Here is a 22,775-nt window from a genome sequence, read left to right as displayed (position 1 = left end):
TTAGTTTTAAATTAAAATATGATGGTAATTTTTGCCTGTTTACATCTATGTATTTTAAAAAGCTATATACATAATATTCTCTTTCTGACACATCATATTTCATTGAATTTTTTTCTTTATTATTTCAGTATGTGGGAAAAGCATAACTAAATATTTGTTGTTATGTGCTGTCAAATTGAGACTGAATCATAGCTGATGTTCCAGATTTTCAGAGGCTGGTTTTCCCATCACATGGGATAAAACTGTTAGGATTGAAACTCCTTACCCATGAGGCTACCAAAGCTTTCTAAATAAACAGTGGTCACAATGAATCTTTATCATACTTTCAATTATTGTTACTAATATTATTTGAAAACTTACTGGTTCCACATGGCATTTATGGGTAATAGAAGGGGAAATAAATAGGGTAAGAAATTATTTGCATCTTTTAAGGCATCAAAGCTAGAAAGAAATAAAGGCCTGAAAGCAGCTTTTTCTTTTTTATAATCCTAGGATTATGCTTTACATAACATCTAGCTGATGGGAGCTATCCAAGATTACATTTATAAGGCCTCATTAAGAAAAACTTGAAGTACACCAAAGGTTGAGGAGTTACAGGTTTTTGAATACTCTTACACATTTTCTTTCTCAAACAAATCAAACGGATATAAAAATGGGTTAAAAAATGGATAGGTTTTCCCCCCCCTAAGAAATATAAGATACAGCCACACTACTAATCTGGACATTTCTGCTGAGTGATATTTGATATATATTGCACGTAAAAGTTTCTATTGAACAAGAATAATGTTTTAATACACAGATAGCACAAATAAACTTTAAATTATTAAGTTCTAAAACCTAAATAAATTCTCCCATACTGATCAGTTACGATGTTTTACACGTGTATGAACTCTTTGATGCTGAATAAGGTTTGTACTCTGGGTGAAGGCTTTACCACATATACTGCAAGCATAAGGCTTCTCTCCTGTGTGAATTCTCTGATGTTGAATAAGGCATGTTCTCTGGCTAAAATCTTTGTTACATTCATTACATTTATAGGGTCTTTCTCCAGTATGAGTTCTCTGATGTTGATTAAGTGATGAGGAATAAATAAAAGCTTTCCCACATTCATTACATTTGTAGGGTTTCTCTCCAGTATGAATTCTTCCATGAGCAATGAGATTACTTAACTGTTTAAAGTTTTTCCCGCATTCCTTACATTCGTAAGGTCTCTCTCCAGTATGAATTCTTTGATGTTGTGTAAGATTTGCCCCCTGTCTATATGCCTTCCCACATACACTGCATTTAAAGGGTTTTTCTCCATTATGAATCCTCTGATGCTGAGTAAGGTGTACACTTTGGCTGAAGGCTTTCCCACACACATTGCACTTATAGGGTTTCTCTCCAGTATGTGTTCTATGATGTTGAGTAAGGTTTGCACTCTGGCTGAACGCTTTCCCACATACATTACATATGTAGGATTTCTCTCCTGTATGAGTAGTTTGATGCTGAATAAGAGTTGAGGAATGAGCAAAAGCTTTTCCACATTCGTTACATTTATAACACTTCTCGCCAGAATGAATTCTCTGATGTCGAATAAGGTAAGTACTCTGACTGAACACTTTCCAACATTCATTACATTTATATGGTTTCTTTCCAGTATGTATTTTTTGATGTTGAAGAAGGTGTGTACTCTGACTGAAAGTTTTCCCACATTCGTTACATATATAAGGTTTTTCTCCAGTATGAACTCTCTGATGATTGATTAGTGATGAACTATGGCTGAAAGTCTTCCCACATTCCAGGCATTTATATGGTTTCTCTCCAGTATGTGTCCTTTGATGTATAGTGAGGTGTGCACGCTGACTAAAGTCTTTTCCGCAGTCATCACACTTATAGGGTTTCTCTCCAGTATGAATTCTCTGATGGATAGTAAGGTGTGCACGCTGGCTGAAGGCTTTACCACACTGATGGCATTCATAAGGTTTTTCTCCAGTATGCATTCTCTGATGTGCAATGAGAGATGAGATATGTCTAAACTCTTTTCCACACTCTTCACATTCATAAGATTTCTCTTTGGTATGGGTACTTTGGTGTTTCACAAGGGATGAGATTTTCCTAAAAATTTTCCCACACACATTACATTTATAAGGCTTCTCATCAGGATATAATTTCCTATGCACAATACCATATGCAACGTGACTGAAGGTTGTTATGTCTTCATTATACATAAACATTTTATTATCTGACTGGGTATCATACTCTACAATTATGTTTGAATGGTTCTCAAAATTATTTCTAGATATATCATATTTACTAGGATATTCTTCTTTAAGGTCATCTTGTGAAAGGAATGCCTTTAAGCTGAAATCACTCTCATTAGTGGGAATTGTCCTGAAGGCCTCTATTGACTGCTTCTCTAATCTGTCATCATAGTCACATGATTCTTCCAATTTGATGAACTGAGTAACATCCTCTTTAAGTGCAGACGTATCTTTTATTGGGGTACACTCCTGGGATTTAGTCTGCCATTCTGAAAGAAAAAGAACACAAGAGTATTCCCTACTGGAGAAAGGAAATTGTCAAATCAGAAACAAATAATGAGCATGAATAAAATACCTAAAAATATTCTATGGCCCTGATAACCTCAAAACTTGGAAAGTAGAAAGAAAAAGGGCAGAAAAAGAAAAGACTAAATTTTTGAAAAGGCTAGGTTCTCACTATTCAACATGGTCGTACTAAAGAAAATAGGTAGGTTAGGTGGACAGAACTAAGTGAGAGCAATACATAAAACTATGTGGCATATTTAAGATGACTTTACAGATTCCTTTAGATAAGGAGTTCAAAAGTAGGCATGCTGACTTATCACTCTGTCTTTCAAACTAGTCTGTACAATGCTAAAACTTTCTAAAGCAATTCTTTGGAGTACTTTCCATGCTTATAATCACTAATAAATCCTGCAGCCTAAAGGAATGGTTCCCTAGGCTGGTTCCCAGACCAGCATCACTATTACCTTGGGATGTGTTACATTATTAGGCTACTGAATTAGAAAGTCTACCCCATTAAGTCTACTGAATCAGAAATTTTGAGGGTGGGACTGGGCAATTGTTTTAGCAAACTGTTCAAGTAGTTCTCATGCATACTGAAAAGATAAACAACAGGAGAAAAGAAAAAAAAAGAACACACAATTTTAAGTGATACTCAGTTACAAAATAATTGAGACTTTTCTATTCTACTTATCTTCTATTAACCCTCATATTCACCTTTTACATAGTAAGATTTTCTTATAATATTCTAAACATGCCCTGCTAATTTCAAGACCATAGACCTTGGTGGATTAGTGGTAAGGAGTTGTTCTGCCAACCCCAAGGCATGAGGTTCAAATCCACCAGCTGTTTGGTAGGACAAAGATGGGAAATTTCCTTCTGGGCAATTATTGTCTCTGAAAACCCACTGGAGTATTAGCTATGGTTAGGTTCTGACTCAATGGTACACAACATGACTTGGCTTAAGTTCATGTTTCCTTCTCAACTGCTCTTCTAAGAATACTAAAGGATTGTTATTAGGCTGAATCAAATTCCCTTTTATTTGGTAGGTCAAAATTGTTGAGTACTAGCACTCTTATAAGGTTCAACTTAATCTCAAAAGGAGTTGCTGGTGGTGTAAAAGGTTAATGCACTTGTCTACCAATGAAAAAGTTGGAGGTTTAAGTTTACCTAGAGGAGTACTGAAATAAGGATCTGGCAATCAACTAAAGAAAAATCAACCACTAAACCCTATGGAGCAGTTTTTTTTCTCTGACATATAGGGACTGCCATGACTAGAAACTGACAGCAACTGGCTTAACATAATGATAGTCTACAGCAGAACTGTTTTCACCTCAGTATTTCTCAATTTTGTATGTTTGTGCATTTCTAACTTAGATGCAAACCCTAAAAATGGCTTTTATTTTTATAAACAAGTGAACTCAAATAAAAGCAAAATTAAACCAAAATAACAAAAATCAAACCCTTAAAAGTCTTATCCTAAACCTGGCTTCAAGGCAATGAAATATGCATTGTGTGAAAGAATTAGCAAGAAACAAGTCCCCAGGAATTGATGGAATACCAACTGACATATTTCAACAGATGCCACACCAATACCAACTGACATATTTCAACAGACTTACTCACCAACTTGTGCTAAGAAATCTGGAGGACAATAATCTGGCCAACTGACTGGAAGAGATTAATATTTATTCTCATTCAAGAAGGGGAAAAAAAGGTGATCCAATAGAGTGTGGAAATTATTGAACAATATAATTAATATCACATGCAAGCAAAATCCTGCTGAAGATTATCCAAAAATGATTGGACGGTAGACTGCCAGAAAAATGCCAGAAATACAAGCTGTGTTTAGAAGAGGTTGTGGCACTAGGGACATTATCACCAATGTCAGATTGATCTTGGTTGAAAGCAGAGAACACCATAGGAAAGTCTATCTTGGTTTCATTAACTATGCAAAGGCATTTGACTGTGTAGATTGCAACAAATTGTGGCTAACCTTGAGAAGAATGGAAATTCCATAACACCTGACTCATGTAAAACCTATACTTGGACCAGGAAGTAGTCATCAGAAAAGAGCAAGAAAACATTATATAGTTAAAAATCAGGAAAGGAGTGCATCACAGATGTATCCTATTTCTATACCTTTTTAGTCTGTATATGTAACAGATCATTTGGGAGGCTGGACTTTATGAGGAAGAATTTGGCATCAGGAGTGGAGGAAGACTCATAAAAAGCCTGAATTATGCAGATGACACACCTTGTTTGCTGAAACTGAGGAGGATCTCAAGTGTTTGCTGCAGAAGACCAAAAACTGCAGTCTTCAATATGAACTGAAGCTCAATATCAAGAAGACAAAGATTCTCTCCACTGGGCCAATTGGCAGCACCATGATAGAAGGAGAAGAGATTGAGATTGTTAACAATTTCAGGCTGCTTGGTTCCACACTCAACACTCTTGACACCAGCAGCCAGGAAATCAAAAGAGTAATTGCATTAGGAAAATCTGCTGTCAGGGACCTCTCCAGAGTGCTAAAGAGCAAAGATGTTGGTCTAGAGACTAAGGTGAACCTGATCCAGGCCATGATTTTTTCAATTACTTGCTATGCATCAGAGAGCTAGACAACGACTAAGGGTGACAGAAGAATTGATGCCTTTGAGTTATGGTGCTGGAGAAAAGTACTGACCATATCATGGATGGCCAAAACAAACAGGTCTGTCCTGGAGTGGGTGAAACCAAATTGCCCCTTAGACACAGGTATTTTGAAGCTCTGTCTCACATACTTTGGGTATGCTGCCAGGAGGGACCAGTCCTTGGAGGACCCCAGGCTTGGAAAGGTGGAGGGATAGTGCAGAAGAGGAAGACTCTGGACGAGATGGATTGACACAATAACTGGGGAAATGCGTGTGTCAGAGACAGTGAGACTGGCTCTTGATAGGGTAGAGTTCAGAGCTATTGTACATAGGGTTGCTATGAGTGGCAGGTAACTCGATGGCACACAACAACAACAACAACAACATTATGTTTCTAGGATGATGGTTTAAAACAATTTACATGATAATCGCCTTTTCTTTAGAATCATATGAAAAACATGTAATTTGCAAACATTGAGAATTATATAAACAAATGTGGAATTTATAATTAAAGTCCAGAAATTTTTTCAAGATGAAGATAAAAAAAAAATTAATTTCACAGACACACAACTGTGCGGAACCATTAAAATTAACAGCTTTATCTATCAAGGACTTCCATTGTGTACTGGCAAGTGAGTTTTCAGAGGCATTTAATTGCATTGAAGGAGATAACCCATCCCTCTCCCGTGGAGCAGCTGGAGGATTCAAACTGTGTACCTATGGGTTGACAGTGCAATTCCTTACCACTAAGCCACCAGAGGAAACCACAGAATACTGATAACCGAGAAATAAAATTTGACAACTCTGTTTGCACTGTTATGAAAAGGTAAGTAGGACAAATTACTAAATGAAAAAAAAAGTAAGAACATATAGAACAAGGTTCTAATGTGTAAAAATACACACACACACACACACACACACACACACACACACTCTCTCTCTCTCTCAGGTTTCTGAGAAGGAAAGGTCCTAGTGATGGGAATAAGATATAAAATTCATTTTGCTTCCTTGTACTGCTTGAATTTATAAATTACTATGATTACTTCTACTGAAATTTTAAAAAAAATTATGGCTGACACAGTAAGCATTTAGTAATAATGATTTTTTAAAAATAGCAGCATCATAGTTTGCATGAAAAGCAGAATGGAAAATTTCACAAAAATATTCTCAGGTTAAAAGTTTTGTTTCTCAATTTTAATGAACATAATATATTACTTTTACTCTATCACTAAAGATATGGTTATATCTGGCAGTAATGAACATCAAGGTTCTAGATGACAGTAACACTGGCTGTGATAGTTAAGGTTATATGCCAACTTGGCTTGACCATCATTTCAGTGGTGTGGAACTTACTACATAACTGATGAAATAAATCAGTTATTCGGTTAATTAAGATGAAGTCATCAAATGCTGAAAGTCATATAAAGACGTAGTTACCCTCCATTTTCATATAATGCTTACTTTTGCATGAAACCAGTCTGGTCTTTGAAATCTAACCATGGCAGTAAGTAAGGAATGAATATTCCTTATAAAAGTATATATTTCTTTTATAAAATATTTAAAAGACTTTTTCACCCTAAGATTTTTTAAGCTAATTTTCAAGTGAATAGAATGAGAATGTGAACGGACTATATAGTTATAGTTAGAGGTGTGTGCAAGTGTAGGTCAGACAATATCAGCAGCTGAGTTTAATGTCTGTGGATTCAGAATCAGTCTATCCTGGATTACACCACATGCCAGAAAGGGAAGTACTAAAGTTACTTATTATGAAGCATAAAGTAACAACTATTAATGACACCGATGCATGGATTGCTACTATGAGTGTATTTTATAATCAAACTGTTTATTTAGAAATCGAGATCATTATTTAATGGAAAGGAGTTTTTAATAAAATGGATGGAGGGTAGGAATAACAGCCAATTGCTACTGGTCAATAGGATCAAATGGTGGTATAATATTTCTGAGAGAAGATATTCACGTTGAATAATGTAATCAAGGCAAGGTATGATTTGAGTTGAGCCTGAAGGCTAAGTCCTATATAAACATAAAGAATGATAAAAGTTCTGAAACAGTGGTCATTGAAGACCAAATAGCTTTTCTGTTCCTGGACTACCTAAAATTTCAATTTCTTGAAGTATCTTAAACAAAGGTTCAACTTATTAAATATATCTTTGAGCTGGCAAAAAGGTAAAGAACTTCCTCAGAAGCCAAAATGAACGATAAATAAGAAGGAAATTAGCAGGAGGCGAAGTTGGCTGTTTAAGCTCATTCCTCAATTCTGATGATGAATGACCTTACACGTCCATTTTGAGAACTTAAAGAAGTCAGAAGACCTTTGTCTACCAAGAGTTCAAACAAAGAGTGGAGGTGACAGAGGTTCCTTACACAGACAATTCTTTGTATGAGGTGGTGGCGGTTGTTGTTACGTGCGGTCGAGTCACTTGCAACTCAAATCGACCCTATGTACAACAGCCCTAAACTCTGCTCTGTCCTGTGACAATCGCACTGTCTCCGATACACCCATCCCGATTACCCCAGTCACTGAATCAATCCACCTCATAGCGCCGTCCCTCCACCCTACCAAGCATGATGTCCTTCTCCAAGGACCTGTCCCTCCTTACAACATGTCCAAAGTATGTCAGACAAAGCCTCAGAATCCTTGCCTCCAAGAAGCAGCCTGGTTTAACCCTCTCCAGGATGAATCTGTTTGTTTTCTTAGCAGTCCATGGTACACTCAATACTCTTCTCTAGCATCACAGCTCAAAGGCATCAATTCTCCTTCTATACTCCCTAGTTATTGTCCAACTCTCTGATGCATAACAAGTGATTGCAAAGACCATGGCCTATATCAGACTTACCTTAGTCTCCAGAGAGACACCATTGCTTTTCACTACTTTGGAGAGGTCCCTAACAGCAGTCTTTCCCAAGGCAATACGTCTTAATTTCCTGGCTGCTGTTGCCAAAAGTGTTGATTGTGGAGCTAAGCAAACGAAAGCTGTGAACCATCTCAATCTCTTCACTACCCATCCTGATGCTGCCAACTGGTTATAATCTTTGTCTTCTTGACATTGAGCCTCAATCTATATTGAAGGCTGCAGTCCTTGACCCTCTGCAGCAAGCGCTTCAGGTCCTCCTCAGTTTCAGCAAGCAAGGTTGTGTATCTGCATAACGCAGACTGGTGATAGATCTTCCACCAATCCTGACGCCAACAAAAATCAATAAACCTCACCACAAGGAAAAAAAAAGAAACTGCCTTTGTCAATCTCGGTGCTTTTTGAAAGGCAGCTATGCTCACCACTATACCACCAATACAATGTGCTTTCTGGAAGGAAAGAATTTCCAAAGATTCCCAATCATAAACTGCTTTCTCTTGTAGTTTCAGAGCCTCTATTCAAGCTATGTGCAAAATCTAAAAATCACCATGCTGAGATAGTAACTTAAATTGGTCCCTGGAGGGCAGTAATTCTCCTAAGGGCAGACTACTCTGATACCAATACAGTTTTTTTCCCATTACATGTTTTCTCAGTTTTTACAGTGTCCTAAAGTTATGTCCCAATGAGTTAGTGTGCTAATGGGATTAAGGGATCAATGTACTTTGAGCGTAAAATTCCATTAGTTCAATGTGATATGTTGTTGTTGTAATGCGCAGTCGAGTCGCTTGCGACTCATAGCGACCCTGTGTACAACAGCCCTAAACTCTGCTCTGTCCTGTGCCAATCACACTGTCTCTGACACTCCCATCCCAATTATCCCAGTCACTGAATCAATCCACCTCATAGAGGGCCTTCCCCTCCTGTGCTGTCCCTCCAACCTCCCAAGCATGATGTCCTTCTCCAAGGACTGATCTCTCCTCACAACATGTCCAAAGTATGTTAGACGGAGCCTCAGAATCCTTGCCTCCAAGGCGCCACCCGGTTTAACCCTTTCCAGGGCAAATCTGTTTATTTTCCTAGCAGTCCATGGTATTCTCAATACTCTTCTCCAGCACCACAGCTCAAAGGCATCAATTCTCCTTCTATCCTCCTTGGTCATTGTCTAACTCTCTGATGCATAACAAGTGATTGCAAAGACCATGGCCTGTATCAGATGCACCTTAGTCTCCAGAGAGACACCATTGCTCTTCAGTACTTTGGAGAGGTCCCTAACAGCAGACTTTCCCATGGCAATGCGCCTTTTATGATATAGATACATAAAAATTAAGTAAGGAGAGAGAGAGCTCCTCTTTATAGTTAATTATTTAGAAGAGACAAATAAATTAGTAAATCACCATTATGCTACTTAGTGAGATAATAGTAGATATAGGCAGGAAATATCACTGGATGTTAAAACTCTCCAGGAAAAGGTTAGCTTTCAGGAAACAGGATAGTCTTGAGTTCTCATGAATTATCAGGCTGCAGATTTTAAAAACAAAGAAGAAAAATGGAGAGATCTCATAGACACCACCTTAGTAAAACTGGCAAGCACCATTGATGAGACAAATTGATGTGCACATTGAGAAAAAGGCAACAGAAAACACACAACACTTACACAGAATTGTTAGCATAAATATTCATGAATTCACACATGAGGAAATAATCTAGATTATAGGACATCATATAATATTATAAAAATCAGTACTAATACCATAAGTGGTAAAAAGAAAAGAAAGAAAAAGGTAGGCGAATAGCTCTAGATCAAGAGATTCCATGTGGAGCACGTGGCTCCTAACCAGATTCTGACTACGGTGAAACACAGGTAATAATCTATTTTGGAAATTGAGGAAACTGAGTATTTGACTACTAGCAAATGACAGGACTGAATAAATGTTAAATTCTTAGAGTGTGATAATGATGTTATGCTTGTGAAGAATGTTCATAGTATTAGGAGATATATGCTGAAATATTTATGATTGAGATGTTAAGATATTTGGAATTAACTTTCAAATGATTCAGTGTATGTGTCAAGAGAGAGATGCAAAAGCCCTAAATGGTAATAACAAGTGATTCTAATGAAAAGAATATGGTATCTGATAGAGTTTGGCTGTTACTGCACTGGGGCTTAAAATATTTCAAAATGAAGTTGTGGAGGTTAAGAAAGAAATAAAAACAACAAAAAAAGCTTATCAATCAAGAAGAGATTTGCTAAATTGTAAACACAGTGAAATATACTGCAGATTTTTTAAAAAAAGGAAGCTCTTACTGACATCCAAGCAGATATATGCACACCCATGTTTATCGCGGCTCTGTTCACAATAGCAAGGAGCTGGAAACAACCCAGGTGCCCATCAACAAACAAATGGATAGAAAGCTGTGGTATACTCACACAATGGACTACTACGCTGCATTGAAAAACAAGGAACTCATGCAATATTATTCAAAATGGGTGACCCTGGAGGACATTATGCTGAGTGAAATATCTCAGTCGCAAAAGGACAAATATTGCACGGTGCCACTGTTGTAAAATGGGACTGATATCAGGGTTGGCGTAAGACAGAAAAACTAGATAAATTGTGTATACTGCATTAAAACAGATGAGGGAGTGAATAATTTAAAAGCGATGTATGATAGGGTATTATGGTTATCACAAGAGTCCACAATTAATGTTGCATAGTGGAATGTACTTGGGGGGGGGGGCGGGAAGGGTGCAAGGGGATTGTGTACCAGGGAGGGAGTGTTTCTTTTACTTTTGAAAGAGGGGAACTGGGGGGGGGGGGCTGGGTGGAGAGAGAAGTGCAGCAATGAATGAATGGAAATTCAAAATCGCTCATAAATCGTAAATGCTCATTAAAATTATTTTTTAAAAAAGGAAGCTCTTTATGAATTTATACTACTCTTCAAGGGTATGTTGTTTATATTTAAAAGTGAAGGAAAAAAGGAGAATGTTTTCATATTAGCTTCACATGTAAAACAAAACAATCAATCTTGAAAGGATGAAATAAAAACTAGTAATAGTGGCTGAATGTTGGGGCAATGTAGAAACTGGGAAATGGGTAAATGAAATTGGGAAAAGAATAAAACTTGGAAAGAATAAAATGGCACATAGGTGATGATAGACGGTGAAGAGATTGAGATTGTTAACAGCTTGAGTTTAGATGGCTCCACAATCAACACTCTTGGAACCAGCAGCTAGGAAATGAAAAGATGAATTGCATTGGGAAAGTCTACTGTCAGAGACCTCTCCAAAGTACTGAAGAGCAATGATGTCAGTCTGGAGACTAAGGTGTGCCGGATCCAGGCCATGGTCTTTGCAATTACTTGCTATGTGTCAAGAGAGCTGAACAATGACATGTTGCATGGATGGCTGATATGTTGTCATTGTTAGTGCCATTGAGTTGCCTGTGACTCATAGCGACCCTATGTACAACAGCCCTATACCTGGCTCTGTCCTGTGCCAATCTCATTGTTTCTAACACACCTACGCCCATTACCCAGTCACTGAATCAATCCATTTCATCAAGGGTCTTCCTCTCCTGTGCTATCCCTCCACCCTCCCAAACATGACGACCCTCTCCAAGGACTGGTTCCACCTTGCAACATGTCCAAAGTATGTCAGATGAAGCTTCAGAATCCTTGTCTCCAAGGAGCAGCCTGGTCTTACCTGCTTTAGGGCAAACCTGTTTGTTCTCCTAGCCATCCATGATATATTCAATACTCTTCTCCAGCGCCACAGATCAAAGATATCAATTCTCCTTCTATCATCCCTAGTCACTGTCCAGCTCTCAAAAAGTTATCACAAAAACAGAGGAGAAAGAAAAAATGAATGTCAGAAGAGACTCTAAAGATTGCACTGAAGCATCGAGAAGCCAAAACTAAAGGAAAACATGTCTAAGAAAAGAGCTGAAGAGATTTCAAAGGGCAGCTCAGGAGGACAAAACAAAGTATTATAATGGAAAGCTGAAATTGGAGGAAAAAAAGGGAAGAACTTACTCTGCATTTTTCAAGCTGAAAGAGCTGAAAAGCAAATATAAGCCTTGTGCCACAATACTGAAAGATGCTATGGGCAATATACTAAATGACTCAAAAAGCATGAAAAAAAAAAAGATGCAAGGAATGTGGAGTCACTGTACCAGAAAGAAATGACTGACACGGAAATATTTCAGGAAGTACCATATGAGCAGGAGCCAATGGTAATGGAGGAGGAAATGAAAGCTGCATTGAAAGCATTGGCAAAAAATAAGGCCCCAGGAATTGATGGGATACCAACTGACTTGTTTCAATGAACAGAAGCAGGCTTGGATGCACTCATCAGTTTATGCCAGGAAATTTGGAGGATGCTGGCCAATGGATTGGAAGAGGTCCTTATTTGTTACCATTCCCAAGAAAAGTGATCTACTTGAATGTGGAAGCTATCAAACAATATTACTGATATCATAAGAAAGCAAAATATTGCTGAAGATCATTAAAAAATGGATAGAACAGTACATAGACAGGGAGCTGTCAGAAGTTCAGGCAGGATTTAGAAGAGGCCATGGCACCAGGGATATCATTGCTGATGTCAGATGGATCCTGGCTGAAAGCAAGAAATACCAGAAGGTTGTCTATTCACGCTTTATTGACAATGCCAAAGCATCTGACTGTATGGATCATACCAAGCTGTAACTTACACTGAAAAGGGAATCCCAGAGCACTTGATTGTGCTCATGTGGAACCCATACCTAGAAACTAGGAGGCTGTTGGGTAAACAGAGCAAGGAAGTACTACATGGTTTGAAATTAGGAAGGAAGTTATATTCAGGGTTATATTCTCTCTCCAAAGCCATTCAATCTGTATGCTGAGAAAATTCTCTGAGAAACTGGACTCTATGAGAAGGAGTGTGGTATCAGGATTGGAGGGAGACTCATCAATAACCTGCATTATGCAGATGACACAACCATGCTTGCTGAAATGAGGACTTGAAGCCCTTACTGCAGAAGATCAAGGAATGTAGCCTTTGGTATGGATTACATATCAATGTTAAGAAAACAAAGATTTTTTACCAGTGTCATGATGGATAGAGAGGAGACTGAAACTGCCAACAGCTTCATCTTGCTTGAATCCACTATTAACCCCCTAGGTAGCTACAGTCAAGAAAAAAGGAGACACACTGCACTGGGAAAATCTGCAGTTAGGGACCTCTCCAAATTATTGAGGAGTAGTGATGTCAGGTTGAGGACTAAAGTACATCTGATTCAGGCCATAGTCTAATTACTTGCTATGTATCTGAGAGCTGGACAAAGAATAAGGAAATGAATTTATGTCTTTGAGTTATGATGTTGGAGAAGAGCACCGAACATCCCATGGTCAGCCAAGGGAATGAATAGATATGTCTTAGAGAGGATGCAGCCAGAGTGCTCTTTGGAGGCAAGAATGATCAGGCTTTGCCTCACATACTTTGGATATATTGCTAGGAGGTACTAGTCCTTGGAGAGAGACAGGATATTGGGAAGGGTGGAGCCTCGGCGAAGGAGGGAAAGACCCTTAACCAGGTGAATTGACATGGTGGCTGCTGCAATGAGCTCTTGTGTGTTGGGAAGTGAGGATGGGGCAGGACAGGACTAGGTTCAGATCTTTTCTTTTGTTCATAGGGTCGCTATGAGTCGTACTCAACGGCACATAACAACAACAACAAACTACATATATTTGAGCATTGTGAATGTATTATCTATTTAAAGAACTATAAAATGGAAAAAAGAAGAGATTGGGTTAGGAAAGTAGAGGTGGATGCTACAGGGTTTGTGAGTAGACAGAATAAGAGAAAATCCAAAAGAAGAAAGCTTTACATTTAGTTTTTCAGGAGACATTCATGTATGATTGAATACAAAGAAGGGAGGGGGAACATGGCAAAATCAAAGCCCTAAACTGGGCTCTATGGGATAGTCTGTAGGAACTAGGTACAGAGATAAAGAAGAAGAGAAACAAAGGAAAGTTTAGCGATGTCTAGATAATCTCTTTTTGAGAAGATGAGAAATAGTTACGTCTTCTTGAGAGGTTGATATGTCTTTGTGGAGAATTTTCTTGACCATAATAAAAACTATGTATTTCTTTCATATTAAGGAAAAAGATGTTAAGTGTAAACTATCTCATATACTCATTATTCACTCACCTGGACTAGGGCCTTCTAAAATTTCTTTTATCACCAGCCATGGTTCTTCCAATATGGGAATTACACTTGGTCTGTAAACTGTAAGTCCTGTTCAGAAGAAATATAATGAAGTTTATTCTGGAGATAAATAGTTGTTTGGAGTTTATTATCTAACCTACTGATCAGAGAAATAGTTCACGGATACAATCTAATAAAGAAAATTAGGTAATTGTTCTTTATAGTAAAAGATAAAAATATATAAAGGTGGAAAAAATATAAAGTTTGCTAAGATACTTTCTTTTTCTCCCCTGCCCCCTCCTCATGAACCCAACAGTAATTCCAAATGGGGCACAGGATGGGGCTGCCCAAGTCTCACCTTCATTCTCTTTGCACACACAAGATAAGCAAGTCTATTTGTGCTCCTAAAAGCCGACTCCCTCCCCCAAGATATCCCCAGACATCATAGAGACAGTCCCTTCCTAAAGCGTTTATTCAACAAACATTTACCAGGAGCCCACCATGAGGCAGGCACTATGTGCAGAAACTGAATTTACTTCCTATATAAAATCTCCAGGAAGGCCTTGTCAGTAAAGCTTCCAGATGGAATTTTAATGCATTTACAGAATAAAATGTGTATTTAGTGTGCTGCTAAAATATGTATGTTGTTGTTGATTGTCATTGAGTTGCGCACGACTCATAATGACCCTATGAACAAAAGACTGGAAGCCTTTCTGTAACTATCATTGTTCATCAAAGTTCATAGTTTCCAGAGGCATGATGTTAGAAGTGGATGTCAGTGCTGCTTCCAAAATATATTTTTATATACAGAGAGAGAGAAAGAGAGAGAGATATCATGGAGGAAGGATCTCTCACTTAGGGCAGTTAAGAATGGACAAGGCAACAGCATGAAGCTGTGCATCAACGTTCTCAATGAAATTTTACTTAGAAACCTTTTGCTTGGGACGAGGAGGTAGAACATTATGATTTGTTTGCCTGAATGGGATGAGAACATGCATCCCTAAGATCTCATTCTTAACTAAGTACTTTAGAGGATCAATCCATTTTTAATAACTGAGGAAGAAATATACTCTAGGGAGTAGACTATCCTTACCCAGGGAAACCATGTTCCAATAGTTCTGTAATGTTACAGTCTTGTACAATTCCTTCTGCACAGGACGCATTAGCTCCCAGTCTTCTTGGGTGATGTCCACAGCCACATCATTGAAGGTCATTGATTCCTAAAACACCAAATAAAGCTTAACTAGGTTCACACACTAGTGAGGCAGAGGACAGTGATGTGTGTCCTTGTGGTTGTGGGGAAGAGCAGAATCTAACTTCAGTAGAAGTCCAAAGGTTACCTAGTCAGAACTATCAATCAAATGTCCAAAGAATTAGCGACTTCATAGCATCCCTGAATGGTCCTGTCATCTATCAGTGATAAAAGACACTAAAAGGAATTTTGAAAGAAAAGTAAAAATTAGAATTTCCTATTGACAAAAATACATGCATTTGGGGCTCTGTTTTAAAGAATGGAAGATTTTAAACATAGATCATATATGGAATTAAACAGGATTGCTTCTCTAGGCTTGTTTTAAGAATAAATCTATGTCACTATATTTGAAATTTTAAGTTTTGTGCATTTGTGAGATGAAGTTCTGAAGTTTTATAAGAAACTAGTATCAGTTAGCACATTGCTGAAATGCTGTACTTTTTAGACATACTTTATAATCTGATAGCATTAGAATTTCTCTTCGCTCTTCTTCCTTTTTAAATTCTTTTGTGACCTATAAAATACAGTATTTTTACATGGGTATGGCACAGTTTTTACTATGCTTAGTCTTAAGAATTTTTAGATTTGGAACATTCATAATGTAAATAAGATCTTTTATTTAATTTTATTTCCCATCTAATTTTAAAAAATATTTCACATTAATTTCTGAAACCATCACCTAATAACTTTTTCTAATATGGTTTTTAATAATCTCCTCCTTGATTTTAAGATTTTCCAAGCAAACATTTAAATTACTTAAAAATAATTTTATCCTCATTATAAAAGGCTTTCAAACTCCCAATATTTCACACAAACTTTTCTCTTAACGTGATTCAGAACTCCTGTGAGTTAAAATAACTTTATTGTCAAAAAGTAATAGAACAGAGCACATGGTCTTAAATTAGTTATTAATGAGGAAATAATAACACTGAAGGATGGTGTCACCTTCATTGCTGAAAAGAACTTTTCAAGATCTATTCTGAACCATCAAATATGAACAAACTGAAGAATTTTATCAATTTCTGCAGTCTAAAATTAATCAAACATGCAATCAACATGCATTGATAATTACTAGTGATTGGAAAGCAAAGGCTGTAAGTAAAAAAGAAGAATCAGTAATTGGAAAATAAGGCCTTGGTAACAGAAAAGAACTGGAGAGTGCATGACACAATTTTGAAAGGCCATCTGTTAATCTTTGCAAATATCTTTTTTCAACAGCAAAAATGGAGACTATGCACATGGATCTCATCAGATGGAACACACAGATGGAATATGGATCTCACCAGATAGAACATACAGGAATGCAATGGATTATAAAAATGAAAAGAAAGGTTGGAGAAGCTCAGTATCATCAGTCAGAACAAGGCCAAGATCTAACTGTGGAACAGATGACCAATTATTTATATGAAGTTCAAGCTGAAGCTGAAGCAAACAAAAACAAGTCTATGAAAGCCAAACTACAACCCTGAATATATCTGTAGTGTTAGACTAAAATTGGCTTTTTTAGCCATTACCTTAGGCTCCTCTTGCCGCCAGCTATCTTAACTGCAGACACATGGTGCTGCAAATCATCAACAACTGTGGGACTAGGATAAGAGTGTGTTTCCCATCCTGAGCAGCAAGACTTGAAGAAGACTGGAGCAAGACCCTGGTGATGGTGGTGGTGAGACTGTGGCACTGCTGTGGTGAAATTGTGGCAAGGTGTAACGAGAGGAACCCTGAGATAAAGGCTACAGTAATAAAAGGTTTTGCTGTGCTTGCCAGATAATTAAGGAAAAACTGACTAATAAGTGCTCTGAGGCAAACTTTGCTGAATGATTGAGGAAAGCAGAAGCTTCCTGAACTTGTGTTGCTGAACTGAAACCAGAGCCTGGACTAATTGAGGAACTGTGTGCTTTGGGATTGCTGAGCTAAAACCTGGATTTGCATTGGGTGATATAGTCTTTGTTTCCTCCACTCTCCAACTTAATTCCCTAACTAATAAACTTCATTCTGGGTACCACAACTGTGAGTAATATCTGTAAGTCAACAGCAAATAAATGAACATTTTGGTATTGGTGTGACACCATGGGGCTGGTCTATGGGCTCTTTATTTGCTTTCTGCTCTGGGGTGGTGAGGGGCTGCACTAGTCTCACTCCTTTAATAGGGAAGCTCACAGCCCTGTGCCCCCATGTCCCATTTTCTGCTCTCAAGGCAGTACCATCTTTATATTTGATTACCAACAGTAAAATTAGACTAGTTATGTGAAAGCATCAAGGACATCAGACAGGAAGAAAGTAAAAGGTCATTGAAAATATAGGAAAAAAAGAAAAGCATAAAACAGATGCCAGAAGAAGACTCTTCACTCTGAATGTAGAGTAACTGAAGCAAGTGGAAGAAATGATGAAATAAAAGAGCTGAACAGGAGTTTTCAAAGGGTAGCTTGAGAAGGCAAAGAAAAATTACAGTGAAATGTCAAAGACATGAAGTTAGACAATCAAAAAGAAAAAATACACTCTAGCTAAATGAAGAAAAATAATTCATGTTTCCAGTTGCAATAATGAAGCATTCTATGAACTAAATATTGAACAATAAATAAAATATAAAAAGAAGAGAAAAAGAACACACAGAGTAACTTTAAAGGAATAAATCCACATTGTACTGAAGGTACTGGCAAGAAACAAGGTTTCCAGGGTTGATAGAATACCAATGAAGATACTTTCAAAAAATGGATAGAAGACTAGAAGTGCTAACTTATCTATGCCAAGAAATCTGGATGATAGCTGCTTGGCCAGCTGACTGGATAAGATCTGTATTTATGCCTATTCCAAAGAAAAGTGATCCAACAAAATGTGGACATTATCATTTTTTGCAACCCGTAAGTAAAATTTTGCTGAAGATGGTTGCAGCAGTAAAAGGAACTGCCAGAAATTCAAGTTGGATTCAGAAGATGATGTGAAGGAGAGATATAATTGCCGATATCATATGAATCTCAGTTAAAGGCAGACAATATCAGAAAAATGTTTATTTGTATTTTATTCACTATGCAAAGACATTATACTCTATGGATTATAGGGACAAGACTAAAGAATGGGAATTCCGTAACCTTATTTGTGCATATACCAAAAGGCTGTCATTTGAATAGAAAAAAGAATTCTTAAGAAAGCTGTCTATCAGGGTTGTAGACTTTAATTATGCTTATTCAATCTGTTGAATTATATTAATTTGGCATAAGGGGCAGAGAAAGGCTCATTAAAACCCATGATACACAGATGACACAACCTTGCCTGCTGAAAGAGAAGAACAATTAATGAAGATAAAAAAACTGCAGGTTTTAATATGGGTTGAACCTTAATATAAAGAAAACAAAAAAAATCTCACAACTGGACTAATGAGAGAAATACAACTAGAGAAAACAGTAAAGATGTTAGGATTTAATTTTCCTTAGATTCTTAATTAGTGTCACAGAAATATAGTTAGGAAATCAAAAGATATATTGCACTGGGAAACTCTGCTGCAAAAGACCTTTTTAAAGTTTTCAAAAGATGTTACTTTGAGTACTGTACTCACATGATTCAAGCCAGGGTCTCATACGTATTCAAAAGATGAACAATGAAAAAGGAAGACTGAAGTGGAATTGATGCATTATAATTATGGTGCTGGTGCACAATATTGAATATTCTATGGTTTTCCAAAACACTGAATAAATCTCTCTTGGAAGAAGTATAGCCAGAATACCCAGAATGCTCCTTAAAAGTTAGAATAGCCAGACTTCATCTCAACTACATTGAACATGTAATCAAGAAGGGCAGTCCTCAGAGAAGGACCTGATACTTGGGTAAGTAGTGCACTAACCAAAAAGAGACTTTCAAAAGATGGTTGGGCATACCATCAACAAATGAATAAATAGAGAAACTGTGGTACATTGATATAATGGAATACTATGAAGCACTTACAAGTAACAATTTTGAAAAATACTATCAACATGGGAGGGACCAGAAAGCTCAGTAAACAAATTCAGTCTCCTAAGGACAAATCCGGTAGCCTAGAAACTGGTTAGAAACTGCACTGCAATCCCAAAGGCTCATGGTTCAAATTCAGCAGCTGCTCCATGGGAGAAGATAGGCAATCTTCTCCCATGTGATCAACTGCCTCTGAAAAAATCCACAAGAGGGTCATTTATGGGTAAGTTACAACAACACACAACAACAACAATAAGAAGGATAAATACTGCATGAGACCATTACTGTAAAAATAGAAGAATAAGATGTGCATAACTGTCCAAAGAGGGAAGGGCAGAGGACAAGGGGGGCTGGGAGTGAGGGAGAAGGAATATCCTGGGACCACAGAGTTTGGTGAGTAGAGAGGGGTGAAGGAATTAGGGAAGATCTATGGGCATAGATCAATTTGGGTGACTAACTTTGTGAGACACAATGTACGGAAATGTTCTTATGAAACACAATGTGAATGAAGGAATAGGTGAAATACAATGTATATGAATAAAAAAACCTGTTTAATGCAATAAAAATAAGCCACAACAATTATAACAAGAAACAAAACCCCGAGGGATGGACATAGAGGCTGAAAAATATGTTCAAGTAATGACTATAAGGATAGTTCTGGAATGGACAGTATTTTGTATACAGAATCACTGTGAAATGGAACTAACTAGATGGCAATTTGTGTGGATCATAACAAATTATGGTTAAGATTGAGAAGAATGGGAATCCCACAACACTCACACGGGACTCTATATCCAGACCAAGAAGCTACTGCCTGAATGGAGCAAGGGAACACTGTATTGTTTAAAATCAGGAAAGATATGCACCAGGGATGTATCCTTAATACTATTCAATATGTATGCCGAGCAAATAATTCATGAAGAGGAATGTGGCATCAGAAGGATCAGGAGACTCATCAATAACTTGCATTATACAGATTACACAACCTTGCAAGCTGAAAGTGAGGAGGACCTGAATGCTTGCTGTAGAAGATTAAGGAGCCTTCAATATGGATTTTATCTCAACATTAAGAAGACAAAAATCCTCACCACTGGGCCAATAGGCAACATCATGATAGAGAAAGGACTGAAGTTGTCAATGATTTCATCTTGGATGGGTCAATAATCACCACTCTTGGTGCCAGGAGTTAGAGGATCAGGAGAGGTATTCTAATTGGCAAGTTTGCTGTATGGGATCTCTCCAAAACACTGTAGAGCAATGATGTCAGTGTGAAGACTAAAATGTGCCTGATTCATACCATGGTCTTTTCTGATCCCTTGCCATGCATCTGAGAGCTGGAAAATGAATAAGGATGACAGAAGAAGAACTGATGCCTTTAAATTGTGTTGCTGGAACAGAGTACTGCATATCCCTTGGATGGCCAAAAGAACAAACGGATATGTCTTAGAAAAAAATGCAGCCAGAGTGCTCCCTGGAGGCAAAGGTGGCCAAGTTTCATCCCTCATACTTCAGGCATGTTGCTCTTTGCAAAGAGACATCTAGCTTAGAAAGCTGAAGGGTTGGCAAAAGACCTCCAGTGAGATGGACAGACACATTGATTACAGTAATGGACTCAAGTGTATCAGCGATGATGAGGATGGCACAGGCCAGGGCAGGTTTTAGGTCTGTTGTTCATAGGGTCACTATAAGTTGTACTTAACTTGAAAGCACCTAACAATAACAGATGGCAACTGGTAACAATAATCTTTCCTATTAATTGCTTTTTATAACCCAGATAAAGTAATATCTAATCATCACAATCTAAAATTCTATTTGTTAAAGTTGGAAAAGCTCAGGCTAAGTGGCTAAATATTTTGCTCAAGTCATGTATTCAATGGCAGACTCATGAACTACACCTCTCTCCACCTGTCTCTGGAGGTCAATCCTTTAATCTCAATGCCAATATTACTGGTTTACACAAAGAGTGAGTAGAGGCACACGAAGGAAGGCAGTAAGAAATGAAGTTTCAGCCCTAGATAACACCATTTATATCACAGAAATTTCTGAGTGAGGAAAGGAAAGAAATATCCTTGCACACTATGAATGCATTTTAAAATCACAGAAGAAACTCAAACTCACTTTGGTCACCAAGTCATTCAGCCACCTCGCCGGGAAAGCAGTGGGCCTATCTTCCACTGGAGTTTCTTGGGAAAAGGCAGAGTTCTGAAGATCAGCTAGGGAAAAGAAAGAGTCCATGATGGAGGTAAGTCTTGCTTCAAAAGCCTTGGTTTCCTCAGTTAAGAAATTCCTCATCATATACAGATGCTTTTAAAAAAAGTTAGAGGTACCACAAAATAGGACCCTTGCCTTTAAGAATCAGAGAGACTTAAGACAATAATGCAGGCTCTGAGAAGTCTGCACCAAATTCACAATTCCCCACTGAATTCTTATGTAGTGTAAATGCATATGAATTGCCTCTGTGTAATAAGAAAATGTTCTCTGTGCCCTTTTTAGTGGTTTTGGAAGTATGTTATTGTAAAATCCAATTTGCAAAGCAAATGACTGGCAGAATGGTACAAAAATGCAGAGAATGTTCAGAAGGTTCACACAGAGGCAATGTGTGTGTACCTGGTCATCCCATTTATGACATATCTCCTGACTTTAGATAACATGTATCTTGTCCCAAACAATGTAGAAGGAGAACATCAAAGCAAGAGGAAGCTCTTGTCAAAGCCTTGTTCTAGTGCACTCAATGATGCTCCTTCTTCCCCAAATTCTTTAAAAGGGCTGCTCTTTGATGTGCTGGTTTTCCTCATTAACCTCCCATCTTGGATCTATGACTCTCACCTTCCTCTTCCAGAATCTGAGTCAAATCCTCCACCAGAGTCACCACTTCTTCACTGCTCACAGGGTACTGGGACTTCACCCAAGTCCTAACTTCTCCAGGCAGGATGGTCAGGAATTGTTCTAGTACCAGCAGCTCCAAGATCTGTTCTTTTGAGTGAATTTCAGGCCTCAACCACTTAAGACATAGGTCTCTGAGTTGATTCAATGCCTTTCGAGGTCCAGACAGTTCTGGGTAAGGAAAATTTCTAAAATTCTGTCGGCAGGTCTCAGTGTCATGTGAGAGCCTGGAAGCTTCCTCCTCAGCATTTTGGAATCCATTCTGAGTCTTATCTGGCTTCCACATTAGAAAGATCTGGGAGTGCAAAGAATTGGTCATCCTCTTGCTCGGGGCTAACATTGCTTTGGACAGGAGAGCCAACCTGGCAATATCCTTTATTTTTCTAGTTGTAAGCCAACTGCTTGAAGTCTCATGCTAGAGACACAAATACACTAGATCAAGGATTGAACAGGTCAAAGGAGAGCTAGCAGCCTTTGTCACAAATC

At 37.9% G+C, this 22,775-nt stretch overlaps 1 protein-coding gene across 1 annotated transcript; it reads right to left on the bottom strand.

The window, feature by feature from the left end:
• Positions 1 to 860: 860 nt before the first annotated feature.
• Positions 861 to 22,629, bottom strand: LOC102852210 (zinc finger protein 287-like). The gene is given in 6 exon segments (XM_006901384.1): positions 861 to 1,129; positions 1,199 to 2,512; positions 14,216 to 14,302; positions 15,306 to 15,432; positions 21,525 to 21,619; positions 22,233 to 22,629. Coding segments are annotated over 6 exon segments (2,289 nt in total).
• Positions 22,630 to 22,775: the final 146 nt, after the last annotated feature.

This window comes from Elephantulus edwardii, unplaced genomic scaffold (genome assembly GCF_000299155.1).
Source record: "Elephantulus edwardii isolate Elephantulus edwardi_28Jun2011 unplaced genomic scaffold, EleEdw1.0 scaffold00324, whole genome shotgun sequence".
Lineage (NCBI taxonomy): Eukaryota > Metazoa > Chordata > Mammalia > Macroscelidea > Macroscelididae > Elephantulus > Elephantulus edwardii.
Note: the sequence above shows the minus strand (reverse complement) of the source record. Positions and strands in the feature narration are given on the sequence as shown.